The sequence below is a fragment of the Rhinatrema bivittatum genome, chromosome 17 (assembly GCF_901001135.1).
Source record: "Rhinatrema bivittatum chromosome 17, aRhiBiv1.1, whole genome shotgun sequence".
In the NCBI taxonomy this organism is placed as follows: Eukaryota; Metazoa; Chordata; class Amphibia; order Gymnophiona; family Rhinatrematidae; genus Rhinatrema; species Rhinatrema bivittatum.
In genome coordinates this window covers 35,490,890-35,506,382 of record NC_042631.1, presented here as the reverse complement: position 1 = coordinate 35,506,382, position 15,493 = coordinate 35,490,890, and the positions used below count along the sequence as shown (strand labels likewise).

The window sequence follows — 15,493 nt, the reverse complement described above, 5'->3', positions numbered from 1 at the left end:
CACTTCCTTGCCTTGGCAATCAGGTCAGTTTGTTCCTGAGATTTCCTTTGTGTTCCTGCTTGCTTGTTCCTAGTCTCGTTCCAGGATCCTTCTGTTCCAATTCTGTTCCTGCTCATACCTGTTTCTTGCCTACTTCTTCCTGTCTTCATTGTTTGTCTCCCTGGTCTTACCTCGGACTGACTTTCTGGTAAAGACCTCAGCTTGTTCCTGATCTGCCTGCTGCCTACCAAAGACCTCAGCTTGTTCCTGACCTGCCTGCCTGCCTGCCGCCTGCCAAAGACCTCCGCTTGTTCCTGACCTGCCTGCCAAAGACCTCTGCTTGTTCCTGACCTGCCTGCCTGCCTGCTGCCTGCCAAAGACTTCAGCTTGTTCCTGACCTGCCTGCCGCCTGCCAAAGACCTCAGCTTTTTCCTGACCTGCCTGCCACATGCCAAAGACCTCAGCCTGCTCTTTGACCTTGCCTGACCTCTGGATCTTGACCCTTGCTTCGTTGACCATTCCTCGGACTGATTCTTGGACTTTGACCTTGCTCGCCTGACCTTGCTTGATTCTGGCTCTTTCCCTAGCCTTGTCCTCACAAACTCTATTCTGGTTTGCTCTCTTCCAACCTGTCTCCAGCTTCGAACCTGATAGCGTTCTTCCAGTGTCTGTGGGCATGCCGGACTCTGACTCTTCCAGGAGACCCTGCGAGGCCCACCTAAGTCCCAGCGGCCTGGGTCCCTTCGGGCTCCTCCCAGGGGGACCTCGGACTTCCAGCGGTGAAGACCTACACTGCCTATGTCTCCTTCCGTGCACTGCCCCCTGTGGCCAGTCCCTGAACTGCCACAGGATAGGGGTCCACCCCCGAGCACAACAGGTTGCCAAGGCCATGGACTCTGTGGAGTCTCCTGCCTCTAGGGCCCTACCAGGACTGGCCACTACCGTAAAGCAACATCATCAAGCCTTGGAGACGCTGGCTTCTTCAGTGGAGGAGCTATGCTCTCAGCTACAAGAGACTGCTATGGACAACCCTGTGGGCCTCCTGGCCACTATGCTTCCTAGAGCAACTCTGGCACTTCCTGCACCTCCTAGATACAATGGAGATCCACGTTCCTGTCGTGGCTTTCTTAATCAGTGCTTTATGCAATTCGGCCTCCAGCCTTCCTTGTTTTTGAAGGAGATCACGAAGGTCACCTTCATCCTGTCCCAGTTGGAAGGGAAGGCCCTGGCATGGGCCTCTCCCTTATGGGAGCGTTCTGATCCCATCCTCTCCAAGATGTCTGACTTCATTACTCTCTTCAAGCAGACCTATGGAGATCCCGCTCGGATGGCTATTGCTGGTCACAACCTAATCCATCTCCGTCAAGGGTCAAGGACCCTCTCTGAATATAGGGTGGAGTTCCGAACCTTAGCCACAGAACTTGAGTGGCAAGAGAATTGCTTACAAGCCATCTTCCTAGATGGACTCTCATCTGCTCTAAAAGATGAGCTCTCTGTCCATGAGACTCCCACATGTCATCAGGACCTGATCTTGCTTGCCGGAAGGATCGATCATCACCTCCTGCAACAACGCCTAGAAGTAAAGGCTCCATGCTCTTCTCCAGTATGGCCTGCAAGTGTACCATGCACTCCTGCAAGGAACGTCACATCACAACCTTCCATACGGTGGAACCGATGGAAGTGAATCGGGGACGGCTGTCTCCCACTGAACATCTCTGCCGTTGAAAAGAAGGGCTTTGCCTTTACTGTGGCACTTCTGGACATCGTCTGCAGTGCTGCCCGCTTCGTCCAGGAAACTGCAATGCCTGAGCTCGGCGGGGGTCCCGAGCTTGGGTGCAACTGTTTCTGGCCCTCAACTCCTGTTTCCAGTATCCCTGGGCATTAAGACCCATACATTCGCTACGACTGCCCTTATTGATACCAGTGCGAGTGGCAGTTTAATTGTGGACGATATCGTCAAAATCTTGGGAATACCTCTTCAACCATTAGAGGTGAGTCTCCGTATCGCTTCCATTCAAGTAGAACATCTTCCCGGTCTCATCATCCATCTGACTGTGCCTGTTCACATGTCAGTGGGCACACTCCATAAAGAAGAAACATCTTTCTAAGTGTTGAAATGCTCAACTCATCCGGTAATTCTGGGGTTGCCTTGGCTCCAGACTCACGAACCCCAGTTCGACTGGCAATCCCTGCAACTGGTATGGTGGGGTCCGAAATGCCAAGCTACCTGTGTCCAGCTGGTGTCTCCCATGATTCTGGTTTTGAAGTCCACTACGTTTCCTGGTCTGCCTCTGCAGTACGCAAAATTCAGTGATGTATTCTCAAAACAGAAAGCAGACACTTTGCCTCTGTTACGTAAGTTCAACTGTCCCATTGAATTGCTGCCAGCCATGATGCCTCCCAAAGGTAGAACCTATCCCTTGTCACAGCCTGAGATGCAGGCTATGTCAGAGTATATAAAAGAAAACTTGGAAAAGGGCTTTATTCGACCATCTGATTCACCCACTTTCTCAAACAGTCCCTCATACATTCTTCCTCTCTCTCTTGCGCACACACACACACACACACACACTCACACTCACACTCTTCCCTCTGTCCCTTTCACATACACTCCCTCACACAGTCTCCCTCTGTCCCTCTCATGCAGCGCACATAAATACACACACAGGCTCCCTATCTCTCACATACACGCACCTACCAGTGCATGTAGGCTCCCCTTCTCACACACAAACATGCACCCACCTTCACACATGCATACATACACACCCAATCCCTCTCTCACTCACATATACACTCCTTTACACAGGCTCCCTCTCTCTGAGACACACAGACTCAACCTCAGCACACAGTACCACACCTCTCCCTCACAGGCTTTCTTGCCTTTCTCGCTTCTGTCTTCTTTGATCGTGAGGGGGATGAGCCTTGCTTGCGGACCAGTGGCCCTCACTCTTCTTCTGCTGCAAGCAGGATTGGCTCCGCTCATGGCCCTGGCGGCCTTCTTGTTCTTCTGTTGCGAGTGGGATGGACTCCACTCGGTGATCGGCGGCCTGCCTGTTCTTTTGGCACGAGAGGGATTATCTCCGCTCGCGGCCCATAGGCCTTTCTACAAAAAATACAAATTCTGCGCAGCAGGGAAATTCTGTGCTCCGCAGTTGCGCAGAATTCCCCCCCAGGAGTAATGGATACCAGTGACTAGCCTTTTGTATGTGCCTAAAAACATAAGAATTGCCATGTTGGGTCAGGCCAAGGACCATCAGGTCAGCATCCAGTCTCCGATAGTGGCCAATCCAGGTTTCAAGTACCTAGCAGATACCATAAAGTAGCCTAATTCCTCTTACTCCCAGAGATAGCAATAGTTTTCTTTAATCTTTCTGGCTAATAATGTGTTATGGACTTTTCCTCCAGGATCTTGACCAAATCTTTGTAAAACCCTGCTATGCTAGTTGCCTTGATCATATCCTCTAACAACAGATTCTCTGCTTGACAGTGTGTGGAGTGAAAAAGTACTTTCTATGATCTGTTTTGAATCTTCTGGTTGTTAGTTTCATGGACTGTTCCCTTGTTTTGGTATTATTTGAAAGGATAAACATTAAACAATCACCTGTTTGTTGTGTCTCCGCAGTGTTCTTCAGTGGGATTTGTCTGAGTACGATCCTGGTCCTTTCAGCTCTGTTGAGCACAGCTGCTCTGGTGCGGGAATCTGAGTGCCTGATGGCAATGGTAGGTGACTCTTCAGGGCATGAACAGACAGAATCAGTCAGAATTCCTTACCATATTACTGGGGTGGTAGAAGGATTGTCAGTGGTATAAAATTTGACTGTTTTTCCGCTAGGCATAAACATGATAACATAATAGGTAGAAAACGAAGCTCAAGACATGAGGAAAAAGGCAATGTATTTTAGTGCCGATTCCAATTAATTTTGAGATCTGCAGTCCACTTTTTAATAGGAAAAGCAAGATTCTGAGTACAGAAAGGATCAGGCATAGGAAGAATAATGACTTTTCAGCAAAAGGCTATGGCCTATGAATTTATAATGGAATTCAAGAAAATAAGGTAAAAACACAAAGGGTCCATAGTTACAAATTAGGAAGGTAAAAAACAGATCAATGGGATATATGGCGTTGCACCAAGGAATGAAATTGGGCAGTCCTTATCTGCCATCATATTCTATGTTTCAGTGAATCCAAAATAACCAGGGTAATTGCTATTCTATCTGAATCTTTTTGATAATAGGAATACATTAAAAAAATCTGCAATACTGCTAAAACCTTGTACAGTTTTTTGTAATTAACATGCAAAACTAATTGAAGGCACAAAATAATACACAGGTCATGAAGACTAAAGATAGGTGTAGATATTCAAAAGCCATTTAGATGGATAACTCAAAAGTTATTTGATAAAATGGCAAATGTGACATATTCAGCCACTTACTGTTTAAATTATAGTTGGATAAGTAGTTATCCAGTTATAATTTAGCTGGATAAAAAAGGGGCATTTCAGAGGCATTCCAGAACGGGGTTGAGATATCTGCTAATCTTGCTGAATATCGGGTATATCCAGCAAGGTTAGTCAGATAACTTAGACCTGCTTCTGAGCAGGTCTAAAGTTATTTGACTTTGTGTGGTTGGATAATGTGCTACTTAATCGGATATCTTTAAAAGATATCTTGGATTTTTCAGTGCTGGGCAGTAGAGATGTGAATCAGAACCAGAATCGGTTCGGGTTCTGATTCACATGTGGGTTTTTTTTCATCGGGCCGATAAACAAAAAACCCACCCCAACCCTTTAAAACTAATACCTTACTTTCCCCCACCCTCCCAACCCCCCCAAAAAACTTTTTACAGGTACCTGGTGGTCCAGTGGGGGTCTCTAGAGCGATATCCCGCTCCCGGGCCATCTGCTGCCACTAATCAAAATGGCGCCAATGGCCCTTTGCCCTTACCATGTGACAGGGTATCCGTGCCATTGGCCGGACCCTATCACATGGTAGGAGCACTGGATGGCCCGCGCCATCTTGTGCTCCTACCATGTGACAGGGGCTGACCAATGGCACCGGTAGCCCCTGTGACATAGTAAGGGCAAAGGCTATCGGCGCCAGTTTGATTACTGGCAGCCAATGGCCCAAGTGCAGGAGATCGCTCCCGGACCCCCGCTGGACCACCAGGGGCTTTTGGCAAGTCTTGGGGGACCCTCCTGTCCCCCACAAGACTTGCCAAAAGTCCAGCAGGGGTCCAGGAGCGACCTCCTACACTCTGACCATTGGCTGCCAGTATTCAAAATGGCGCCGATAGCTTTTGCCCTTACTATGTCACAGGGGCTACCGGTGCCATTGGTCAGCCCCTGTCACATGGTAGGAGCACAAGATGGTGCCGGCCAATGGCACGGATACCCTGTCACATGGTAAGGGCAAAGGGCCATCGGCGCCATTTTGATTAGTGGCAGCAGACAGCCCGGGAGCAGGAGATCACTCCAGGGACCCCCACTGGACCACCAGGTACCTGTAAAAAGTTTTTTGGGGGGGTCGGGAGGGTGGGGGAAGGTAAGGCCGCGTTAAGGGATGTGCAAGATTGGAAGCTGGAACTTCATCTCTTGTTTTAAATGAGCTACTTGCTAATTTCATGGAGTTCTCCCTAGTCCTTTTATTGTCTGAGAAAGTAAATAACCGATTTACATATACCTATTTAAGTCCTTTCATGATTTTGTAGACCTATATCATATCCCCCCTCACCCGTCTCTTCTCCAAGAGAGAGAAGTTGAGGCATGGGATAGAAGAGAGAAATTTGAAATGTGTACTCTATCCTTCTAATCCCTCTGGGTGACCAGAACTCAAAACGTCCCACATATGGCCATTATTTGGTGCCCTGGGGCTATTTTTAGGCACATTAATATCTGGGAACGTTTGAGATTTGGTCATCCTGAGAATGCTGTTGATTATTTGGGGGGAAGAGAAGGAATAATGCACATCAGTTTTTTCTGTTCCACTCCTTTCCTACTTCTCCACACACCCTCTCTTTGCCACCACACTCACTTTTCTCCCCATCATCCCTCCCTTACGCCAACACTCTCTTGCTCCCACCCCCTATGTTACAGCACCCTGGCTTCTGCTCCCTCACTTTACCTTCAGCTGAGTCCCAAGACCTGGAATTACAGCTGCAGGCTGAGCTGTGTCTGTTGCAGCCCTTCTCCAGTTTCTCCCCACATGCTGTCAGCAGTGTGCGTGCTCCATGCTGGATCCTCCCCTTCTGTTTCCTGCAGGTTTACTGAAGAGAAGTAGCTGGAGCTATAAATAAAGGCCCAGAGCTTTGTAGTGTTTCCCCAGAGGCCCAGCAATTGATGCAAATTCCATGAGTTTCCGAGTAAAATCTGGAGAGTTCCCAGGTATGGACACATGTGTGAATAGTGTGTCCACACCAATTCCTGTGGCTGGAGGGGGTCCCAAGATATTGGTGATGGGAAAGCATGCAGTATATTTGCACTATTGTTCCTTATATTGAATCTGCTTTGAATGATTTGAGTTTGCAGCATGTTTATTCTGTAGTTTTTTTTCATTAGGTCAAAATAAGATATTTTTTTATTCACTTTAAAAATAAACTTCCATGTTTAGGAGATGACCTGAACCCTTTGGGCCTGATTTTAAAAAGCATTTACTCAAGTAAAACTGGGTTTTACGCATGTAAGTGCACTTTACCCGTGTAAGTGGGCTTTGGAAAATTGCTACAATATACGCCATTGAATTGTAAGTGTAAGTGCATTTTAATCAAGTAAATGGCTTTTGAAAATTGCTACGATAGTATGTTACATTTTCACGAATAACTCCTTTGAAATTGACTTCCTTTGAGTTTATGAACTTGGAAGTTGTAACTTTCCCAGCTGCAGCTAGATGGGGCTAAAGGCTAACCCTCTGCTCATTCACTGATCCCTTTTTCTCTATTCCTGTATGCCCTTCTCCTCTCCCATTCTCATTCTCTCACCTCGTCAGCTGAGAATTTTCTCAGAGAAGCAGATTGTTGTTTTTACTTTCTGTTTTCCACATTCAGCTCAACTTTTCAGTCCTGATTTCCCTCCCTTTCTAGGGTTTCCAGAAATCTTTGTGTTATAAGAAGCAGATGTGACAGGACAACGTATAAAATAGATGGTCTTCAACTACATCAGTCAGAGAGCTGCTCCTTTAATGGCAGTATTTTAATTTAAAAACAATTAAAATCAGTAAGGTAGTTGGGCAGAGCTAATGTTTATATATAAAATGAAGTGTATGTCTATATGTTAGTTATAACTTGCCAAAATTATTCAGTGCAGTATGAAGAACATTATAGATGCTCTTCTTAGGGCTTCTATTGACTGAGATTACTAAGTTCTTTAAAAATAAATTAATTTTTCATCTAAATATGTTGTACTAAGTTTTTGAAAATAAATACTGCAATTAGAAAAACAACAGCTTGGGCAAAGACCTGGTATTTCAGCTCATAGCTTTCTAAAGCTAATCAGTGCTTAAAGATGCAAGCTTTTGGGACCACTAAGGTCTCTTCCAACAGTGTTAAAAGTACACACGGACATTAGCCTGAATTTTCAAAGCAGACTTACATGTGAAAATCTGCTTTGAAACTTAGGACTGCACATATTTTTGGGTAGGATAGGCAGGCCCAGCGCCATCGGGCGTGCAAACCATGCAATTGCACAGGGCAGCACATCTGGTGGGGGGCCAGCGTCGGGAGCAGGGAGAGGCTCGGGTGGCCTCCGGTGAACCCAATCCCACTGGTGGCAGAAGAAACAGGAGGCCTGCACTCCGCATGACTGATTCCAGAGCAGAAGAGGAAGCCCGTCCTGCAGCTCCTACTCATGTGCCAGCTCCATGGTAACCAACATTTGTGGTGCTAGCACTTCCTCTGTGCTTTTCTCGCAATGCACAAGTTGAGCAAAGAAGATGTGTTAACACTGCGAGTGTTGAATACTGCAGGGATGGCACACAGGAGGAGCCACAGAATGGCTGCTCTCCCCAACGAAGGAGGTACAGGCTGGCAGCAGTAGAGGAAGAAGAATAAGAGGCATCGTGGAACTTGCAGCCAGGAATGCATGTGTGTGTATGTGTGTGTATGAGTGTGTGTGTGTGTGTGTGCGTGAATGAATGATAACCTGCCTGGGATGGGTGGGTGTATGTGTGTGTGTGTGTGTGCGTGAATGAATGATAACCTGCCTGGGATGGGTGGGTGTGTGTGTGTGTGTGTGTGTGTGTGTGTGTGCATGAATGAATGATAACCTGCCTGGGATGGGTGGGTGTATGTGTGTGTGTGCTTGGGATGTGTGTTTTTGTGTATTAGAGATAGAGAGAGAGAGAATGTGAGCCAGCCAGGATTGTGCATGTGTGAGATGTAGCGCATGGGAGCCTGCCTGAGGTGTATGTGTGTGAGAGAGAGAAAATGGGGCTGCAGGTGGACCCCAACCTACCAGCAGCCAAAATGAAGAGGAGGGCTCAGGGCTGCTGGCAGATCCCAACAAAGAGCCAGAGATGCTTGGGTGTATGTGAAAGAGGGAGTATATGTGTATGTGAGCTTGTGTGTGTGTGTGCGAATGTGTGTGTGTGTATATATATATATATATAAAGAAAAAGATGAGAAACTTTGTGCACTCCCACTAATCCATGACAGTTTCAGAGTGACTGGAAATAAAAAATTTGCAGGTATGGAGAGTATGAATTTTTAATATCTTTTTCAGTTTTATTTTTCGGGTGTTATTTGCTGTGTCTGCTGTTTTAAAATATTTTATTGTTTGGGACATTTAAAAAAATTGTAAATGAGTTTTTAAGTATTTGCTCTTTAATTCAACAGCTGTTTTTGAAATATTAGTATGATTCTGTCTTTAGTATATGAATGGATTTTATTGTTTGATGTTTCAGGAATGTGATGATTCTGTTTTTTCATTGTTACACTGCATAGAGAGTCTGGCTTCTTGTGGTTTCCAGTTTAGGTTTTGTCTGTACTTTATGGTTTTGTTTCTACTTTATGGTTGCTCTGTTCTGTATTTGGTGAGGGTCTGCTTATGTTCTGCATGTGTGACTGAGGTGAGGTATTCTCCTAATAGGAAGTGTATTAGTGTTTTAGGGCTTTCAGAGGGTCAAGCCCAAACACAACACACATTACAATAGGGCTAATACCATATGGGTTCCAAGTGTTATTTTTTTTTTGCAGGGACTTCTGGTTGGCATCATAGTAGTGCATGCAAGTATAATGCAAGTATTATTTCTAACTTAAAATAGTGTACTTGATATTTTTCATGTAAAATGTTATTATACAATCATAACTTAACTGTTTGTGTGGATCACTTTAGCACTTCTTCATTTTCTTGAAGGGGTTAATAAACATGTGGATAAAGGTGAACTGGTAGATGTAGTGTATTTGGATTTTCAGAAGGCGTTTGACAAAGTCCCTCATGAGAAGCTTCTAAGAAAACTAAAAAGTCATGGGATAGGAGGCGATGTCCTTTCGTAGATTACAAACTGCTTAAAAGGAAACAGAAAGTAGGATTAAATGGTCAATTTTCTCAGTGGAAAAGAGTAAACAGTGGAGTGCCTCAGGGATCTGTACTTGGACCGGTGCTTTTCAATATATATATAAATATATAAATGATCTGGAAAGGAATACGACGAGTGAGGTTATCAAATTTGCGGATGATACAAAATTATTCAGAGTAGTTAAATCACAAGTGGATTGTGATACATTACAGGAGGACCTTGCAAGACTGGAAGATTGGGCATCCAAATGGCAGATGAAATTTAATGTGGACAAGTGCAAGGTGTTGCATATAGGGAAAAATAACCCTTGCTGTAGTTACATGATGTTAGGAGCTACCACCCAGGAAAAAGATCTAGGCATCATAGTGGATATTACTTTAAAATCGTCAGCTCAGTATGCTGCAGCAATCAAAAAAGCAAACAGAATGTTAGGAATTATTAGGAAGGGAATGGTTAATAAAACGGAAAATGTCATAATGCCTCTGTATCGCTCCATGGTGAGACCACGCCTTCATTACTGTGTACAATTCTGGTCGCCGCATCTCAAAAAAGATATAGCTGCGATGGAGAAGGTACAGAGAACAGCGGCCTCCACCGGCCTCCACTTGCCCAGTCCGGTAGGGATCTGCCAGCTAGAACTAGGCCAAAGCCTCAGACTTGCGAAGGCCTAGGCAGGAGCCCAGACCCAGGCCCAATGCCAAGAACACGACCCAGATCCAGGCCCATCACTACGATCTGACACAGTTCAGTTCGGGGCCCCCTGAATAAAACAAATTAGCCTTATTCGTCGTGTTTTGTACTTTCATTTTGAACAAATGTACATCCCTATAACACAATGGTCTGGAGGACACAGTTTATTGACCAAGACAATATCAGAGTTTATCAACCATATCTCACTTAAGCATAGTAGATCTGGTGACGAGTCTTTTAGCAGATCAAAAATTGCAGGCAGTTTCTTGTGTATTGACCTGATCTTCATTAAGATGAATGATTTCTCGGTCTGTTAATGCGCAAAGGCATAGGGACTAAAAATGTATGGTGATTTTGACTAGACCTTTGCCATTTTTGTTGCTCTTCTATGTACATTCTAGTTCCGCTATGCTTATTTATATGGGGTGACCAGAACTATTTAGTTTAGTTTAGAATAGCTAAATCTTGCTTCCCCAACAGTGGGAAGAGCGCAGGCCTGGATTTAGGCATAGCCAACTGCTTAGGGTGCCAAATTCTGGGGCTGACAAAAAAGTAAAATGATGAATCGAAAAACGTACACAGTGCAGTCAGGCGTGCATGAAAGAGCTCACAAAGGAGCAAAATCCTTGTCACTCCCCCTGTGCATGTAATAAAGTGCATGTTCACCCCTGGCACACAGTACCTTTGGCCTCTCTCAGCCACTCTTAAACTTGCTTCTGTTTTTACTAATGAGGATGTTGGGAAGATACTGGTTTTGGAGATGGTTTTCAAGGGTCATGAGTCAGATGAACTGAACCAAATCACTGTAAACTTGGAAGATGTAGTAGACCAGATTGAGAAACTAAAGAGTAGCAAATCACCTGGACTGGATGGTATGCACCCCAGAGTTCTGAAGGAATTAAAAAATGAAATTTCAGATCTATTAGTTAAAATTTGTAACCTATCATTAAAATCATCCATTGTACCTGAAGACTGGATAGTGCCAGTGTAACCCCAATATTTTAAAAGGGCTCCAGGGGTGATCTGGGAAATTATAGACCGATGAGCCTGACTTCAGTGCCAGGAAAAATAGTGAAAATTATTCTAAAGATCAAAATCACAGAGCATATAGAAAGACATGGTTTAGTGGAAAACAGTCAGCATGGATTTACCCAAGGGAAGTCTTGCCTCACAAATCTACTTCATATTTTTGAAGGTGTTAATAAACATGTAGACAAAGGTGAACTGGTAGATGTAGTGTGTTTGGATTTTCAGAAGATGTTTGACAAAGTCCCTCATGAGAGGCTTCTAAGAAAACTAAAAAGTCATGGGATGGTGATGTCTTTTCATGGATTACAAACTGGTTAAAAGCAGGAAACAGAGAGTAGGATTAAATATACAATTTTCTCACATGAAAAGGGTAAACAGTAGAGTGCCTCAGGGTCTGATTTGGAAAGGAATGCGATGAGTGAGGTAATCAAATTTGCAGATGATACAAAATTATTCAGAGGAGTTAAATCACAAGTGGATTGTGATAGATTGCAAGAGGACTTTGCAAGACTAGAAGATTGGCCATCCAAATGGCAGATGAAATTTAATGTGGACAAGTGCAAGGTGATGCATATAGGGAAAAATAACCCATGCTGTAGTTACACAGTTTTAGGTTCCATATTAGCAGCTACCACCGAGGAAAAAGATCTGGTGTCTTAGTGGATAATACATTTAAATCATTGGCTGAGTGTGCTGCGGCAGTCAAAAAAGCAAACAAAATGTTAGTAATTATTAGGAAGGGACTGGTGAATAAAACGAAAAATGTCTTAATGCCTCTTTATCGCTCCATATTGAGACCGCACCTTGAGTACTGTGTACAATTCTGGTCACCGCATCTCAAAAATATATATAGTTGCACTGAGGAAGGCACAGAGAAGGTTGACCAAAATGATAAAGAGGATGGAATGGCTCCCCTATGAGGAAAGGCTAAAGAGTTTAGGGCTGTTCAGCTTGGAGAAGAGACAGCTGAGGGGGGATATGATAGAGGTGTTTAAAATCATGAGAGTTCTAAAACGGATAAATGTGAATCGGTTAATTACACTTTCAATAATAGAAGGACTACGGGACTCTCCATTAAGTTAGCAAGAAGCACATTTAAAACCAATCGGAGAAAATTCTTTTTTACTTAATGCACAATTAAGCTCTGGAATTTGTTGCCAGGGAATGTGGTTAGTGCAGTTAGTGTAGCTGGGTTTAAAAAAGGTTTGGATAAGTTTTTGGAGGAGAAGTCCATTAACTGCTATTAATCAAGTTGACTTAGGGAATAGCCACTGCTATTTCTGGCATTAGAAGCATGGGATCTAGTTAATGTTTTCAGTACTTGTCAGGTACTTGTAGCCTGGATTGGCCACAGTTGGAAACAGGATGCTGGGCTGGGTGGACCCTTGGTCTAACCCAGTATGACAATTTATGTTGTTCTTATTTTCTTTTTCTTATAAGCACCTGTTGGCATCATTGGAAGGTGTGATTCATACTGTTCAGGCTTTGGGACAAGAGTCTCTGTTGATGGACACTTGGCAGAGGATATCTTCAAGTAAATATGATCAAGGCAACTAGCATAGTGGGTTTTAAGAGGTTTGGACAAGTCCTTGGAGGAAGTGTTCATATTAGCCAGGTAGTCTTGAGTGAGCAACAAGAAAGAGATCTACCTTTTGGAATCTACCGGGTATTTGTGACCTAAACTGGCCACTGTTGGAGACAGGATGCTGGGCTCAGTGTAGCTTGGTCTGACCCAACATGGCAATTCTCGAGTTCCCTTGGTGAACTTAAACAAGCTTTTGAGGCTCAGACTGCTGTTCATCCTGAAACTTCAGAATGCCTACTGTGGTATCTGGCCACATAAGAACATAGCAATGACAGTGAAGGCCTTTAGCCTCTTGTTAACCTATTGATTGGAAATACATGTACCCTATGAAAATAAAAGAGGAATGATTTTTGAAATGCAGAAGTTAGTGTTGCTATATCACCTCCTCCTCTTATTCTGCTATTCTCTCCTTCTCGTACATGTCCTGATACAGCAAGAGCTGCCTGTAGGACCCAGGTGATGCCCTGCACAAGCTATCTTTTTATATTGTGAGGGAGGAAATACTGAGGAGCCCAACTGGCTAAAGTCACTTACTCAAGGAAGAGCCCCCTGCACAGGTGGAATCCTGCTTTTGTGACCAGCCAGGGGGGTTGGGGCTGGGCCTCTCACAAAAAACTCCTTTTTATGTTGAAGCCTCAGAATGCCTGCACTGCCTTTTAACCAGACCAACCAAAAGAAAGAAGGCAATGATCATGACAATCATAAAAAAACAACAACCCCTTGGTATTAGTTCCTATAGTCAAGACTGTAAAACCCCTGTGCCTTCTACACCGTGAGGCATTGACCAGTGTTTGAATATCCCATATGATGCATTCCCCTTTCGTTAGTGCAGACATGTTGTGGTGAATGCATGCGGGTGGTTTGTGTATGAATTGCCCCAAAAGAGTGTGCTGGCTTTCTTTTCGGTTTTCAAAGAGAAGTGTATTAGAATGCATTCTGCCTCAAGGGCTCATGGGTAAAATTGTACAGGTTTATCTTTTATACAAGCACTTCATTGTTCAGCCTAGTACTTGCTGTTAGCTGAGCCCTCTCACCATTGTGCACAGTAGTAAGTTAACTCTTGAGCATTAACAAGAGTTTGCAAAATAGCATGAGATAAGAGCATTATTTACTTCATTTGCAAATGATGCCCCATCATTTACATAGTCATGGATGTACATGCTAATGCATTGATGCTTCTGTCTCTTCTGACCCCTTTAATGAGCATGTTATGCTTTATTTGTAATTTGTTTTAAATTTGTAAATCGCTTTGATGGTAAGGGTGCTAAATCAAAACTAGAAATAAGATAAATTAAATTAAACTAAACTATTGCGTACCATGCTATCTTTTTGTGCATAAAAAAGCCATGAATGTGCATGATAAAACTTAGGGGGTAATTTTAAAATAGTCTGCATAAATTGTATCAGTTTTCAAAGTGAGTCGACTCGTGCAAGTTCACTTTGAAAGTTACTCAGCCAAATTACCTGCACACATACACCTGTTATATGATGCAGGTGGTTTTGCAAAGAAAATTTAGAACCAGACTTTTAAAAATCAAAAAGTATGTGCATAAGTGAAAACCTTGCCGCCCTGAAATGCCTCTTCTGAATGCAGGTAAAAGTGCGTGTATACAGGTTTTATGTGCACTTCTGCCCACATATTCGGAGGGCGGTTTTATAAAAGAACATTTCTGTGGATAAATCACCACTTTACCCTCAGAAATGCCTTTTATAATTAAACATTTTTGTAACAGTCCATGTAAATTAAATGGTAAGTACACACATAAATTGCACCAACTTTCAAAGGAAGCATGTGTGTCAGTTCGCTTTGAAAATTATCCCACCAAAATGACCTGCACACAATTACACCTGCTGTATGTATAAAGAAAATCATTGGGAAATTTTGCACAGATAGCTTTGTAAATGCAAACGTATATGCATAAGTGCAGATTCTTCTTTGGCCCGACTCCCAGGAATGCCTCCGCTCAGCCTGGGTAAACTTACACAGATACAGGACATATGTGCGAAAGTTTATGCCATATTTTATAACAGGCTATTTCAGTGGGTAAAATGCTGTTTATTACCTGCAAAAATGGCTTTGAAAATTAATCACCTTTTGCATAGGCCTGTAACTGTGTGTTGGTTAATGTCTCTGCCATGACATAGCAGTGATATTTGAAAAGCCAACACCATATTTCTTAATAAGAAATCACGAATGAGTATAAAGTACTTCTAATGCAGTCTGCAGAGTGATGTCATAATGGGATTTTGTTTTCTATAAATACTTACCAGATAGCTAAATCTCTCCAAAGTGTCTACTCCCTCATTTTCTGTCTTACCCTTTCAGAAACTTTATGTAACTCTGAGAATATGTGCAGAGCATTCTAGTGAATAAAATATGTGCATGACAATTCTCTTTCCTGCTGTGCAGGGATTTCTCTGTTTCGCTCTGGTATTCTGTTCTTTGATCCAAGTCATGTTCTGGAGACAGGAAAACAGCACTTTGGTGAGTAGATAATGTATGTAAGTGTTGTACCATCAGTGTGCATCAAACTATATAAATTGACTAGTGTAAGAGTCTGTCGAAAAAAGGCAAGTACAGACATAGTCACTCCCTGACCTTCCCCTCACCAGTTAATTGCAGAGTGATGCATGTTTCCTTTTTGCAGTGGATATAAGTATGCACACTGTTACACTGTGCTCATATTTTACCCGCACAGATGCT

At 43.5% G+C, this 15,493-nt stretch overlaps 1 protein-coding gene across 4 annotated transcripts in view; it reads left to right on the top strand.

Annotated features, from left to right (window-relative positions):
- Positions 1-15,493, top strand: part of TSPAN32 (tetraspanin 32) — a 61,084-nt gene that overhangs the window by 14,746 nt on the left and 30,845 nt on the right. For 3 of the 4 annotated variants that reach the window (XM_029582935.1, XM_029582934.1, XM_029582932.1), the window contains exons 3-4: positions 3,602-3,699; positions 15,200-15,274. In XM_029582935.1, coding sequence (XP_029438795.1) covers positions 3,602-3,699; positions 15,200-15,274 — 173 coding nt within the window. The remainder of the gene's footprint in view (positions 1-3,601; positions 3,700-15,199; positions 15,275-15,493) is intronic. The other variant, XM_029582933.1, reaches the window with a different exon arrangement.